Source organism: Carassius auratus, chromosome 5 (assembly GCF_003368295.1).
Source record: "Carassius auratus strain Wakin chromosome 5, ASM336829v1, whole genome shotgun sequence".
NCBI classification, from domain to species: domain Eukaryota; kingdom Metazoa; phylum Chordata; class Actinopteri; order Cypriniformes; family Cyprinidae; genus Carassius; species Carassius auratus.
The window spans coordinates 25,491,211-25,506,992 of NC_039247.1; the positions used below are offsets into that span (position 1 = coordinate 25,491,211).

At 35.9% G+C, this 15,782-nt stretch overlaps 1 protein-coding gene across 1 annotated transcript in view; it reads left to right on the forward strand.

Moving 5' to 3' along the window:
• Window positions 1-1,089, forward strand: part of npr2 (natriuretic peptide receptor 2) — a 49,236-nt gene extending 48,147 nt beyond the window's left edge. The window contains exon 22 of the mRNA XM_026254662.1: window positions 579-1,089. Within this exon, the coding sequence (XP_026110447.1) occupies window positions 579-641 (63 nt within the window). The 3' untranslated portion in view covers window positions 642-1,089. The remainder of the gene's footprint in view (window positions 1-578) is intronic.
• Window positions 1,090-15,782: the final 14,693 nt, after the last annotated feature.

A 15,782-nucleotide genomic window follows, 5' to 3' on the forward strand; every position in this document is an offset into this window, starting at 1 on the left:
TAGGAAAAGTCACAAAATTTTATTCCTCTGAGATGAAGGGAACCCTTTTTTTTAACTAATTAAAAGTCGATTGGGGTCATATAGACCCCAAGGACCAATTGAGGGTTAATGATTTAAAAACTGTAATAGAATTATGATTAAGATTAAACAATACTTAATGACTGCAGTATATTATTTCATCCAGTGGGATTTTGTCAATCCAGTAGGATCAATTCAATCAACAGAACATTGATAGAGATTTTCTATATAATTCTGTACAAAATCCTTTAGGTATTAGGCATTATTTTCCCACCAAAACAATAAATAATCTGTTCCTATCACTTTCATATTTTCAGATATCCTGTGAAATCTGAACATTTAACAATGCTCTGTTGTGTTGATGTTGGCCTTTCATACCAATCTGAGACTTAAAATGCTTGGATCACAATAAAGCTCCAGTTTCCACCACCTGTCTTTGTAGAATTCTTTAGTCTTTTCATTATGAAAAGAGCATATTGCTTCGTAGATTAGTTCCTCCAGTGAGCTGTTTGAGTGCTATTTGATGCCTGCTATTGATTGGTGTTGTTCCTCTCTTTTAGGGTAAAGGCAAAATGAGAACGTATTGGCTTCTGGGAGAGAAGACAGATGTCTATGTTATCTGAGAGCGCTGCTGATGACAGGAAGTCAGCAGGATCAGAGCCACTGTTTCATATATTTGTTCTGTGTCTGCAAGGGTTTCTCGCTCTTGCGTGGAACAACGCATTATAATACCTTTTGAGGGAGGTTAATTCAGGTATATTTCATACCTGCTTTAAAACTGCAAAAAATGTATAGTTGTTGTTTTTTTTTTTTTTTTACATTTAAAATTTCTTGTGCTGACAGTTAAGTAGGTCTTTCTCGGTGAAAGTCTTATTTTTTTTTTGTCCTTTCTATATTTAGATTTTTGGAAACTGGTGATGTGTATTTGAGATCTTCTTAACTCATTCAAAAGAATTGAATGGTGGTTGTCTAGTCTGAGGACAGAGTGAAGTTTTATCATAATGTAATATTTATATATATGTATATCCAAGACATTGTAAGATATTTTGTTCAGTAAACTGAATTAAAAGCAGGTTCTTGTGTCATTATTAGCAAAACTTGTAAATAGTCTCACTCTCAGGAATTGTGAATATTAATGTATCCTTTCCCTCTCAATACACCTTCCCAAAGGGCTTTGCAGCTTATTGGCAAAACAGACAAAGAGAAAACTGCACACTTGAATATCTCAGTCTTTCTTAGAGCTACATTAACTGCACTGTATGAATGGACAATGCAACAATGTAGAAACAAAGTAAGGTTATATGAAGTCTCAAAAAAACTTTGTTTCTGTTGGTTGCAATGGGTGAATGTGAGTATCAGTGTAAATGTCTTGTGTGTTTGGAATGAATTTATGTGTCTGGTTGTTTTGATAAATATATGATTGTATACATTACAGCATTAATGCATCAGTGTGTTTGGAGGGGATGTGAGAGTGTGTGTTGCTGTGTATTCATTGATCTTACATCCACTAGAGAGAGAGAGAGAGAGAGAGTATGTAGCTTAATCTAACTACTGTAAGATATATAGCATATTTTTATAGTAAGAGCTACCAACTGATGTTTAGTTTCTACTAATGTTACTGTAACCCTCTGTTTAAAAAAAGATAATAATAGAACATCATTTTCAGTATCCCTGTGTCATAAAGCATTTGGTGTTACTCTCTTTGAAACCATACGCTGCTCGTTAAAGAACATACAGCTCTGATTATTACTGCTCACTCAACAGTTTTGTGGTAAATAGGGGTGACGTCGTGGTCTGATCATTAAGAATCCATTTGGCATCTGTGCCTTTAGTGCACTGCATCTGTGTGTGTGTGAACTCATGTTCACAGCTGCTTCTCACCCCCATGATTCTTAATTACCGCCCACCATCAGCTCTGTCACAGTCAATGCTGTTGCCAAGTGGTCATTCTGCAAAGCTCTGCGCACTGATATATACTCAGCAACAAAACTGATTTACCAGGGCTTTATGAAATATAGGCACAGCTTTTAGTTTATAAGTATGTTTAATTACAAAAAAAATGTTATTATTAAATATACGTCAAAATCACCTTCTGTTGGTTTCAAATAATACAGTATAAAACATTGATACTGTTTCGGCTACACACACACACACACACACACACACAGAGTGAGAGAAAATGATTTAAATGTATTTTTCCTTGAAGCGACTGTTTAGGAATTAAGCCAGTTCAAAGGCTTTCTGTGGAGTTCCTCAGAGAAAACAAATTTTGTAAAAACAAAGGGAAACACTGAATTAATGAAGTCTAAAATTACTTGTTGCCATAGTTACCCAATGTTAATTTATGCTGTAAGAGGAATGCAGCGACAGAACAGCTCTGACTGACAGCACAGCTGTGTGAAAGTAAGCATCCTGATAAAAAGAAACAGCACATCAGTTGATTTTCAACAAATAGAGCTCTCTCTGAGGATGAAAAAGGCTGCCACCTGCACCCAAATAAACATTTTTCTAATTTGGCCACAAAAAACAAGTAACTTAAATTTACTAGAGAAGTATTAACTAGTCACTTGCTCTTCATTAAAACATTTGTTAAGTCAGGAAGTCATACTTGACATGGAAAACATTACATATCTTTACCCATGAAAAACATACACTGTTGTTAAACTATAGTATTTTATAGAGTATTTTGTAGCAATGGGAAATTACACATTTTTATGTATACAATAAAATGTACATGACAAACTACTTGTGCAACATGTAGCATGCTTGTTAGGATTATGATTACAGTGCAGTGGGTCTGCAACTTTCATGATTTCTGATTCATATAAAGGCACAGTCTGGGGAAAATAACATGATAAACCATGAAACCGTACGAATATACACACACACACACACACACACACACACACACACACACACACACACACACACATATATATATATATATATATATATATATATATATATATATATATATATACAGTTTTTTTTTTTTTTATCAAATCACCCTGCACTAATTACATTATGTTAAAAACTGTAGTTGGCTTGTTTTTGTCATTTAATCAAGGAGTGCTAATATAATATACAGAGTGTTATCTGTTAATCTCAATGGCAGTTCTTCAGCTGACACGTGTAGCAAAAAAAAAAACAACGCAAACTGCATACAGCCATCATTACTTCAGGCCCAATAAGTTTAGAAGAAATGTTTGACTTTTTGAAAATGTGTTTTAATATTGCAAAATACACAGTCACTTTGATGTGTGGGGATAAAGAAGTAACGACTCATGACTAAGTTAAGCAGAAGGAGTCTCTCTAAATCAACAGATGGATGAAAGAAAACAGATTTAAATATACATATGGATGTCTGTCTACCATATATTCACAGAGACAACAATCTGAAATAGAGAAAGAGCCAACTCAGCATTGATTTCTTACGATTACATTAAAACAAGAATTGCATAAATAAAGTAGAAAATGCAAAATTTTCTGATTCACCTTTAGGTCCATTGACTGTTTATTTAGAAAATGAATCATGAAAAAATTATATTGCTAAATAAAATATGTAAAACAGTATTTGTCTTTCCATACCCACCTGCACAAGATCAATGGGTATGAGGTACTGTCTCATTTCAGAATTATATATTTTTTTCATCTCTCGCTTTAATTTATAAACAATATTACAGCCACTTGTCTGGGGTCAGAGACTTGTTGCCAAGTTTATGTTCAAAGATGTAGAACGTTGGATGATAAATAAAAATGTAAATGATTTAATTGAACTATGAATCTAACCATGACATAAATATTCTTACATCACTGCTCTCCCACTGTTTCCTCTACTGACACATGAAACAAGAAATGTGGGAGGATCATAAAATGTCACTTGGTTTTACACACAAAGAGGTTGTTAAACATTAAATGCCTGTTTATTTAGCTACCTTATTCTTTTGATGGGATCATTTTCCAAAAGTTCAGCTCGTCTTCTGTGTTTATAAGTTTATTAATAAGATTTATGCAGCAGAAAGAACTGATGGCTTTATTTGAAAGGACCTACTATATAAGCTGAAGAACAAAAATACATTTTAATAATGCGAAATACATTTTTAATCCCTGGGTCAGCTGACACTGTTGCGTATGTAACCCTAGTTTCCTGAAGGAGGGAATGGAGACATTAAGTCCCTCCTGATGGTAAATCTAAGGACGTTAATAATAACAATAATAATAATTCCTTACATTTATATATCGTTTTTCTAGGCACTCAAAGCGCTTTACATTGTCAGGGGGTATCTCCTCATCCACCACCAGGTTAATATTAATTTTCTTTACATTTATTTTGAAAGATGAAGCACACGATTATGGAAAGGTGTGTTACATTTCAGACGAGTGCTTGCAGTGTTTGGCCAATCACAATGCACTGGGTCAGCTGGCCATTCAGAGCAAGACTGCACTTGTTGGAAGGAGGGACTTCGGACTTTATAGAAAACAATTTGTTTGGGAGAGATGGGGCATAGAGGGCCTACAATAATGTACAGTATTTTAAAAATAATGTGTTTTTTGAACATTAAAGCATGTCGACATATTCTGTTACACAGCAAATACACAAAATAATGATCTTTAAAAAAGCATCATATGAGCCCTTTAAACATGTTGTGTGGAACCCAGTTTCCCAGTAAACACCTTCCTAACAGTTCATCGTCCTCATTAACCTCCGAAGTCATTGCTCTCACGTTTGTTTGCGTTACGATGCTGTTTGGTAAGCAACAGCAAGGGTTAGTCTGAGGCTTTCATAAAAAAAAAATATATATATATATATATATACATATATATATATATATATTAGTAAAAGTACTATGTTGCACTTGTCGATATTTATTTACACCTATCAATCCCTCACAAACCATGGCAATGTCTTTCTTTCTTTCTTTCTTTCTTTCTTTCTTTCTTTCTTTCTTTCAAATGATGTATCTTATTGCATTACCTTGTTCCTACACTCTTTGTAAAAAAAAAATGTTAACTACGAAAACCCAAATAAATTATTTGTGTTTGTTTGCTTTTGTGTATATAATACATGCTAGTTATAAAATTACAATTTAAAGTTTCACCATATCCCTTGACCAAGCAGCATAAATAATATTAATAATACATGCATACACACACACACACACACACACACACACACAGATATACATATATATATATATATATATATATATATATATATATATATATATATTATAATCTGTCTGTCTGTATTCTATATGCTACATCTGTATGAGACATGTAATCACTGGCATATAGTGGTTCAGTTTTCACATCACTCAGTGGGATGTCACCAGGCAATTCCCCAAACAATAAATGGATAGGACTTGCATCCAGGAACCTGGGAAACATTTAGAGAAAGCTGAACTGGTTCATTCTGTTAAGTCACTTTCAGACAGAAGCTTGTTATGCACTGTGCTGAATGTTGTGCACTGTACTTTCTCTGAACTCATCCCCAAAACCAGAAGCCAGTGGGTTCCAAACTGTTGAACTGAGGTTAGAATAGTGACCGAATTTCATGCTTACTGAGGAATTGATAGAAAAGAAAAAGAAACACAGAATCTGTCTAATTCTGACCACATTTCAGAACATTTTATTTTTAGAGCTAGGCTTTACATAAATCTGTATTTTATTCTGAGCTTTCAAAGACCACAATGAAAAATCTGGGGAAAATCCAATTTAAACTTGAAAACGTCTTTTACCAGCTCTTTCAGAATCACAAATATATCTTCACTGACTGATTCACTGCTTTTATACAAAATATTGTATAAAAATGAGTAATCTGAATATTTACTGCCTAAAAACGACCATCTAATTAAAAAATATTATAGAAATGCTCACTGAATTCCTAATGGAATTTATATCATAGGTGAATCGAAGTGCTCAGAGATGTTGCTTTCATTGGACTGCAGACTTCATTGAGCTATCTGTTTAATTTAACTATCAGCCTCATCTCAGATATTAAAAAGATATTAAAGATGTTCATTTGGTATTTTCCTTTCCTTATGAGATCCTAAATAACCAAATTAAGTCAAAATGGATACAAAATATGCACAATTTATTTTCCTAGCCCCATATCTTTAGGGGCTTTGGACTTCCATGACTTTATCAAACTTGGTGTTGTCAATTCTTTTCCGAGTCTCTCTCACCAAACAACTACTGTACCACACAAGCAATGTTCTCTAAAACTGTCAACACGTCACTACTTCTGGGCCACTGAGCAGCTTCAAAACGTCGATCCTCCCAGTGACAAGGTCCTCCCAAAGCACAACATCATTACTATTTGCTCCAGTTTAAAAATAGGATGTCTATTAGCCAGAGAGTATGTGCAAAACTTTTTCAAACTGCACTTTTTCTAACACTCCAGGAGCTTAAAACAACATTTCCCCACCCAGAATTCACAGTGGGTCTTATGTGTGGTCATTCACACTGGCAGGATTTGGTCTGGAATCAGATTTGCCCAACCTTAATTAATTCTTCCTTTGCTTTAGACAGTTCAGAAGCCGATTGAGTCTCATCACCTGACCTCTTCCGTCTTTTCCTGTTAAATGCTCAGTGTCAGACATATAGAGGTATAATGAAGACACATACACACATCAATTCACCACTTACAAGAACTGTTTTGTAATTAATTTTGTCTAGGAATCTAATCCTCATGTTGCCTGTAATTATTTTGAACACACCACGAAGTGTTTGGCTTTTCTTTTTTTTCTTTTTTTTTTGTAATACCATACATATGCAGGTCATAACAGGTTAAATTTAGAAGAATAATCCTTTAGGTTCATTTTCAGATATTGTGAGTGATGCTTGTCCATGCAAAACTCACCACCATGATGTTAGTGTGTTGTGGTTGATTGATAGTGTACTTCTACTGTTTGTGGCTGCTAAGCCTGAGCCTTAGTAAACACTACTAAAAACTGTATGGAAATAATGCAGCATTACTTTATTGATGGTGAATTAAAGTTGTTGTTGTTGTTTTTTTACACAAAAGCTTTGGCTTGGTCAGTTGGGGATTAAACAATTAATAGTTATTTAATAGTAATACTATTAATTCAACTGCACTGATGAGAACTGTCGGATGAGAACAACATTTGAACTGGATTAAACTGGATACTGACACAAACTTTGTAACATTAACACAAATCAATAATGTCACTGATCTGAATTGAATCACCACTGAACTGACTTGTGCTGAATAATGACACTATTGTCTTCAGTAGAGCTGTTTTACAGCTCATATTTAACTTGATGGATTCTGCTACACTGACACTGTTGTTTTTCTGTTTATTACTGTGAAGCTGTTTTGACAGTCTGTATTGTATAAATAAATGTCATAAATTATATATAAATAAATTATGTTACTTGATGTTTTTGCTATGTTGTAGTACTCAACATTCAGACACTGTCTTGATTGTTCCTCTAGTCTGAGTTTTTATGGTCTTGGTCTTTCCATGAACTCAGGAGCATTTGGACTCACTCTTGACTCCAGATTTGAGTACTTACAACATCGGTCTGTGCCGATTTGCTCTGTCCCATCTGATCTCTAAACTAAAGAACAGTATGTATGAGTGCTACAAAGGTTCGTGTGACATTGACATGAAACCAGGCTTCATTCAACACACACACACACACACACACACACACACACACACACACACACACACACACACACACACACACACACACACACACACACACAGGTCTCTGCCTGGACTCAGACTTAAATGAGCTGGTTTTCCATACAAAACAGAATTTTGGTCCATAAATGTTTTGTTAAAAAAAGTGTTGACATACTCACCCATCCAACTGCAACTCGTGGAAACATGATCTGTTACAACAGCTGCAATTTCAATGATTGTGTTACTTCCTGCTTCCACTGCATCCAGAACAATGTTTGAGTCAGTTGGTTATTACTGACTGCTTAAAATTTGATTTCTTGCTGGTAACTACATCTTAAGCTGGTATATAGTATATATATATATTTGGAATGTGGTCGGATGTAAGCTGATGGCATCTATGCTACCAACTTAAACTTGATCATAATTTGGTCACATGTCTGTGCTAAATGCAAATACTAAAATGAAACTAACCACATATTTTTGCATGGCCTTTAAAATAAATGATTTTTTTTACTTTGTATAAATGTGTTTGGGTTATGGAAAAGTTGATTAACATTAAATCAGAATGATAAGTTTGTACCAAACCATACAATTTGAGAAAAAAAATATATTAAAAACCTGAAACTTGGAAAAGTATTTTATTACTTCACTAAACCTCTGTGGTACCTTCTCAGGCAGAGCATTACTGTACATGTAAATGACTATGCCTCACATTAACAACAGTATTTTTACAGTTTCTTTGTTTTTAGAATCGATACATTTATTATCGTGGTATCAATAAATATGGTCCTGAACCCCGCCGAGACAGTACAATACTAGGAGCTGTTCAAAAACACATACTTCATATTAACATTATAACCTCCGAACATTTTCTTTCACCACTGAAGGACACGGCTGTGTATTGTGTCCTTCGGATATGATCATGAAGTGAATAAAGATGTGAACGTAAAAGAATGAGTGTGCTCATTTCCATCGTATTGGCTTTTAGCAGACTACCGCACATGGATCTCAGGAACTTAATAGAATTTTTGGCTGTTAATATGTGCTATTCATCACACGAAGAAGGGAGCTCTATTATTTACCTAGCTGGAATAACACTTCAACTCGGACGACAGTGCAGCCTGCTTCGTGTTGTTTTAACAAAGTTCTGCTGCCGTGGGCCGAGTGGGGGCTCAGGTTATGTGGGAAGCACTGTCTCCTCTCCAAGTGAGGGTAAGCTGCCTTTCCTCCGGCCCCTGAACGAGGGTCTTGTGTTTTGCTTGGCAACTACTGGTATAGTCAGCTGGTGTGCACATTTCATAGCGGAGTATACAACCTCGGAGACTCTTTTCTCTGGTTGGGATGGTGAGGTGTGGCGGTTAAGACTGTTAACAGGCCGATTTCTATAGCACACAAACACCTTCAGCTGTGGTCTGTGCGTGCTCAGAGTGCCAGGGAAAGCAAAAAGCGAGAAGAACTGACAAAGGCAAACTAGTATTTGTCTAATTTGGATGAATTCTAAAAATTGGCTTTAGAGTTCTCTTAGAGTTCTAAGAACTATACTATACTCAAAGCAAGCATTTTGCTTGTATTGTCGTATTACTGTGGTGGAGACAAACAAAACAAGTGGGTTTGGTGGCGCTGGTAACAGACATTAGATTTCTCTAAACAGGTTCGCAGAGCCTTGCTCCATTTATGTTCAATGGACTCAGGGTTAAAGTCCAGTTGGATTTAGACAGACAGAGCATGGTTAAAATTCTTCAACTGTTCCATCCTCAATTTATAGTTGTAGAAACAGCTCTGTTATGAGCATATGGCCTGCAGCTGTCCTGAAAAAAAAAACAAATACCAACCCACAAACACCTGCCCATGACACACGCACGCACACACAGACGCGTGCGCACGAGAACACACTTTTTTAAACATACTGAGAGCTGTTGAGACAGTTGCCATAACATGCCTTGATACACAGTAACTGTAAACCTCCACAACTAACATATCTATTTGAGAAATGAGTCATTCAAAAACTAGATTACTACATTGTCATAAGAAAATTAGAATAGTTTTTGTCCCTGCAAAACACATGATGCAGAGGGCATTGCCAGGGTGTTGATATATGATTCTCAGGGCATTCTAAGAGGTTGCTAGGGTGTTCTGGGTGGTTGCCAGGTGGTTAGGCAAAAGAAAAAGCCCTCCCGGAATCTTTTTTCATGGTTGCGTCTTTTTAATGTGGGTCTGTCATTGTATCATAAATCTTATTTAGATATTTGGATTTTATTTTGTAAATAATTTTTTTTATTTATATTTGAAATAATTATAATATTATTGCTTGTCATTTGATTTTAAAATGATTTTGACATTAAAACATACACACAAACTTAAAAGTTACAAACTATGCAATGGTTTAATATGAACATTGTTATGTTATATATCCTCGTTATTACAATATGATTTTCTGAAAATAGTTAATAATCATCACTTGTACTATTGAGAGACATTGTGACTAGCATCAGTGAATTAGAATTGATCCTCTGAAACAGAGAAGAGTAATAGCGTTTAAGGCCAGTGCAAACCTCATATTCAGAGAATTTTTTTTTATTTAAAGGGGACCTATTATGCAAAATTCACTTTTACTTGTTGCTGGGACATATGTTTGTTGGCAGTGTATGTACACAACCACCCTATAATAATACAAATCCACCCAATCCTTGTTTTTAATCCCATAAGTAAAAAGCAGTGTCTCCCAACTACCTGTTTTCAGCATTACTGCTAATTTGTCGTCACATTAGACACAGGCCTCGCTCACGAAAGTTGACAGACACTGCCATTTATACATAGAACCGCCCTGAGCGACTTCACAGCGAGTTGAACACAGTCCGCCATTGTTGCACTGACGAGAATGTCCCCAAGCTCTTTAGGTGTTCTGTAGCTAGATGTATGAATCCACATTGTCTTAATAGTTAGTGATTTTAATATCCATGTCGATAATGAAAAAGATGTATTGGGATCAGCATTTATAGACATTCTGAACTCTATTGGTGTTAGACAACACGTTTCAGGACCTACTCATTGTCGAAATCATACTCTAGATTTAATACTGTCACATGGAATTGATGTTGATAGTGTTGAAATTATTCAGCCAAGTGATGATATCTCAGATCATTATTTAGTTCTGTGTAAACTTCATATAGCCAAAATTGTAAATTCTACTTCTTGTTACAAGTATCGAAGAACCATCACTTCTACCACAAAAGACTGCTTTTTAAGTTATCTTCCTGATGTATCCGAATTCCTTAGCATATCCAAAACCTCAGAACAACTTGATGATGTAACAGAAACTATGGACTCTCTCTTTTCTAGCACTTTAAATACAGTTGCTCCTTTACGCTTAAGAAAGGTTAAGGAAAACAGTTTGACACCAAGGTATAATGAGCATACTCGCACCCTAAAGAGAGCAGCCCGAAAAATGGAGCGCAGCTGGAGGAAAACAAAACTAGAGGTATTTCGTATTGCTTGGCGGGAAAGTAGCATATCCTACCGAAAAGCATTAAAAACTGCTAGATCTGATTACTTTTCTTCTCTTTTAGAAGAAAACAAACATAACCCCAGGTATTTATTCAATACAGTGGCTAAATTAACAAAAAATAAAAGCCTCAACAAGTGTTGACATTTCCCAACACCACAGCAGTAATGACTTTATGAACTACTTTACTTCTAAAATCGATACTATTATAGAAAATTGTAAATTCACCTTGTACAGTTCGAAGACTGCACTTACCCAAAAGACTGCTTCCTTATCCAGTTATCTTGATGTATCCGAATTCCTTATGCATATCCAACCTCTCTTTTCTAACTTTGAGTGCTAACCTTTAGAAGATGGTCTCTCTTTTCTAGCACTTTAAATACAGTTGCTCCTTTACGCTTAAGAAAGGTTAAGGAAAACAGTTTGACACCAAGGTATAATGAGCATACTCGCACCCTAAAGAGAGCAGCCCGATGGCGGAAAAATTGCTGGGGAAGTAGCATATCCTACCGAAAAGCATTAAAACTGCTAGATCTGATTACTTTTCTTCTCTTTAGAAGAAAACAAACATAACCCCAGGTATTTATTCAATACAGTGGCTAAATTAACAAAAAATAAAGCCTCAACAAGTGTTGACATTTCCCAACACCACAGCAGTAATGACTTTATGAACTACTTTACTTCTAAAATCGATACTATTAGAGATAAAATTGCAAACATTCAGCCGTCAGCTACAGTTTCGCATCAGACAGTGCACTATAGACCCCCTGAGGAACAGTTCCACTCATTCTCTACTATAGGAGAGGAAGAATTGTATAAACTTGTTAAATCATCTAAACTTACAACATGTATGTTAGACCCTATACCATCTAAGCTCTTAAAAGAGGTGCTTCCAGAAGTCATAGGTCCTCTTCTGACTATTATTAATTCCTCATTGTTATTAGGACATGTCCCCAAAACCTTCAAACTGGCTGTTATTAAGCCTCTCATAAAAAAGCCACAACTTGACCCCAGAGAACTAGTTAATTATAGACCAATCTCGAATCTCCCTTTTCTGTCCAAGATACTAGAAAAGGTGGTATCCTCACAATTATATTCCTTCTTAGAGAAAAATGGTATATGTGAGGATTTCCAGTCAGGATTTAGACCGTATCATAGTATTGAGACTGCTCTCCTTAGAGTTACAAATGATCTGCTCTTATCATCTGATCATGGGTGTATCTCTCTATTAGTTTTATTGGATCTTAGTGCTGCGTTTGACACAATTGATCACAACATTCTTTTGCATAGACTTGAACACTTTGTTGGCATCAGTGGAAGTGCATTAGCATGGTTTAAATCGTACTTATATGACCGCCATCAGTTCGTAGCAGTGAATGAAGATGTATCATATCGATCACAAGTGCAGTATGGAGTACCTCAAGGCTCAGTTCTAGGGCCGCTACTCTTCACGCTTTATATGTTACCCTTGGGAGATATCATCAGGAAACATGGTGTTAGCTTTCACTGTTATGCTGATGATACGCAGCTCTATATTTCCTCGCAGCCCGGTGAAACACACCTATTTGAAAAACTAATGGAATGCATAGTCAATATAAAAAATTGGATGACGAGTAATTTCTTACTGCTAAATTCAGAAAAAACAGAGGTGTTAATCATAGGGCCTAAAAACTCTACTTGTAATAACCTAGAACACTGTCTAAGACTTGATGGTTGCTCTGTCAATTCTTCGTCATCAGTTAGGAACCTAGGTGTGCTACTTGATCGCAATCTTTCCTTAGAAAGCCACGTTTCTAGCATTTGTAAAACTGCATTTTTCCATCTCAAAAATTAAGGCCTATGCTCTCAATGTCAAATGCAGAAATGTTAATCCATGCATTTATGACTTCAAGGTTAGACTATTGTAATGCTTTATTGGGTGGTTGTTCTGCACGCTTGGTAAACAAACTACAGCTAGTCCAAAATGCAGCAGCAAGAGTTCTTACTAGAACCAGGAAGTATGACCATATTAGCCCGGTCCTGTCCACACTGCACTGGCTCCCTATCAAACATCGTATAGATTTTAAAATATTGCTTATTACTTATAAAGCCCTGAATGGTTTAGCACCTCAGTATTTGAATGAGCTCCTTTTACATTATACTCCTCTACGTCCGCTACGTTCTCAAAACTCAGGCAATTTGATAATACCTAGAATATCAAAATCAACTGCGGGCGGCAGATCCTTTTCCTATTTGGCGCCTAAACTCTGGAATAACCTACCTAACATTGTTCGGGAGGCAGACACACTCTTGCAGTTTAAATCTAGATTAAAGACCCATCTCTTTAACCTGGCATACACATAACATACTAATATGCTTTTAATATCCAAATCCGTTAAAGGATTTTTAGGCTGCATTAATTAGGTAAACTGGAACCGGAACACTTCACATAACACCGTACTTTCTACATCATTAGAAGAATGGCATCTACGCTAATATTTGTCTGTTTCTCTCTTGTTCCGAGGTCACCGTGGCCACCAGATCCAGTCTGTGTCCAGATCAGAGGGTCACTGCAGTCACCCGGATCCAGTACGTATCCAGACCAGATGGTGGATCAGCACCTAGAAAGGACCTCTACTGCCCTGAAAGACAGCGGAGACCAGGACAACTAGAGCCCCAGATACAGATCCCCTGTAAAGACCTTGTCTCAGAGGAGCACCAGGACAAGACCACAGGAAACAGATGATTCTTCTGCACAATCTGACTTTGCTGCAGCCTGGAATTGAACTACTGGTTTCGTCTGGTCAGAGGAGAACTGGCCCCCCAACTGAGCCTGGTTTCTCCCAAGGTTTTTTTCTCCATTCTGTCACCGATGGAGTTTCAGTTCCTTGCCGCTGTCGCCTCTGGCTTGCTTAGTTGGGGTCACTTCATCTACAGCGATATCGTTGACTTGATTGCAAATTAAAACAGACACTATTTCAACTGAACAGAGATGACATCAATGAATTCAATGATGAACTGCCTTTAACTATCATTTTGCATTATTGAGACACTGTTTTCCAAATGAATGTTGTTCAGTGCTTTGGCGCAATGTATTTTGTTTAAAGCACTATATAAATAAAGGTGATTGATTGATTGACATTGCTCTCTCCATTTATTCCCAAAATCAGAGCCACTGAAGACGAGATGAATTAATTTTGGTTTTGAAGAAGATGCTCCCTCAACTTTACTGCAATTCATTTATGTGTGCACAAATAATTTACACCAGACTGCTTTGTGAATGAAACTCACCAAACACCACAAACAAAATCTGTGTTCGACTAAAAGTTTACCTCCTTGTTGCTCCATGTTTGCCCTCTGCCAACTTTTTTTTTTTTTTGGATACACTACTCTTTTCGAATTGTTAAATCATGATGCTAGCATCGCATCTTGTCATTACTTCCTGTTTTTGGTTTGTTTAGATGTATTTGGTCCATGTTGCATTTGTATTTCCTTCGAACCGCACCAGAGTTCATTGGTTGGAAGCGGACTGAGACCCATCTTTTTAGCAGTCTACAGAAGAAACTCGTATAGCTTTGGAACAACTTGAGATTCATTACATTATTCTTTAAAGCCCGACATGTACTAATAGTGTACTTACAGTTTATTTATCTAAGAAAGTTCTGATAACACAAAGTAACTACATTGGGGTAGGGTTATGTTTAGGGGTAGGTTCAGGGTTAGTACCTAGTTATTACATAGTTATTGTAATTGCTATAATAAGTACATAGTATGTAGATGAGGAACAGGACTGTAAAATAAAGTGCTACCATAACAATAACGATAATGAGAAAGATATATATTTTTAAAAATGATTCTGAATATAAAATGATACTGACACTGGGGAACAATATCATTGGAATCACTTTCAGAACTATTTTTTTTCCCAGCTGATCAATAATAAAAACATTGACAATCAGAATCAATTTAAAGAGCTTGAGCATTTAAAGCGCAGATGACCTGCAGCACTAGCTTAAAATAAACAGATTGTTATTGAGCGTTGATGTGGACATGAATATATTTATCATTATAGTTTTCTTTATTGTTATCAGTCTTGGTGTAAATGGGCCTTTAAGGTATTATGTACATACAGTATGTAACAAAAACATCAGCAGTGTCCCACATTAGACACAATACACAATGCGCTTAAAGTATGCACTATACTAAATGCTATTGTTTAAGATAGTTATATTGTCATCCAGCATCAGAGTCAGATGTCACCTCTCCTTTTACTATGTAATTAAAGCTGTTATTAAAGTGTTCAATATTACATGTTTATTTAGTGCATCATTCAGGTGTTTTAAAGTTAACTTTTTCTTGTAGGAATTTTCGGTGTGATCACACTAATTATGCTGTATTTATACTACAAGTATTCAAAGTCAGTTTTTAGAAGTTTTTTTTTTTTTTTTTTTTCAAGAGAATAATGTGCTTCCTGCATTTTGACCAGTCAGGCCATAATAAAATCTTTGTAAATGATCCCACAAAGAGCAAACCAGTCATTCACCAGTCATCTCCTACAGTACATCTGCACAATGAATCAGCTCCACTGTTAATTTTTTCACCATTTATTCTGAGTGAGAAAGTTAATT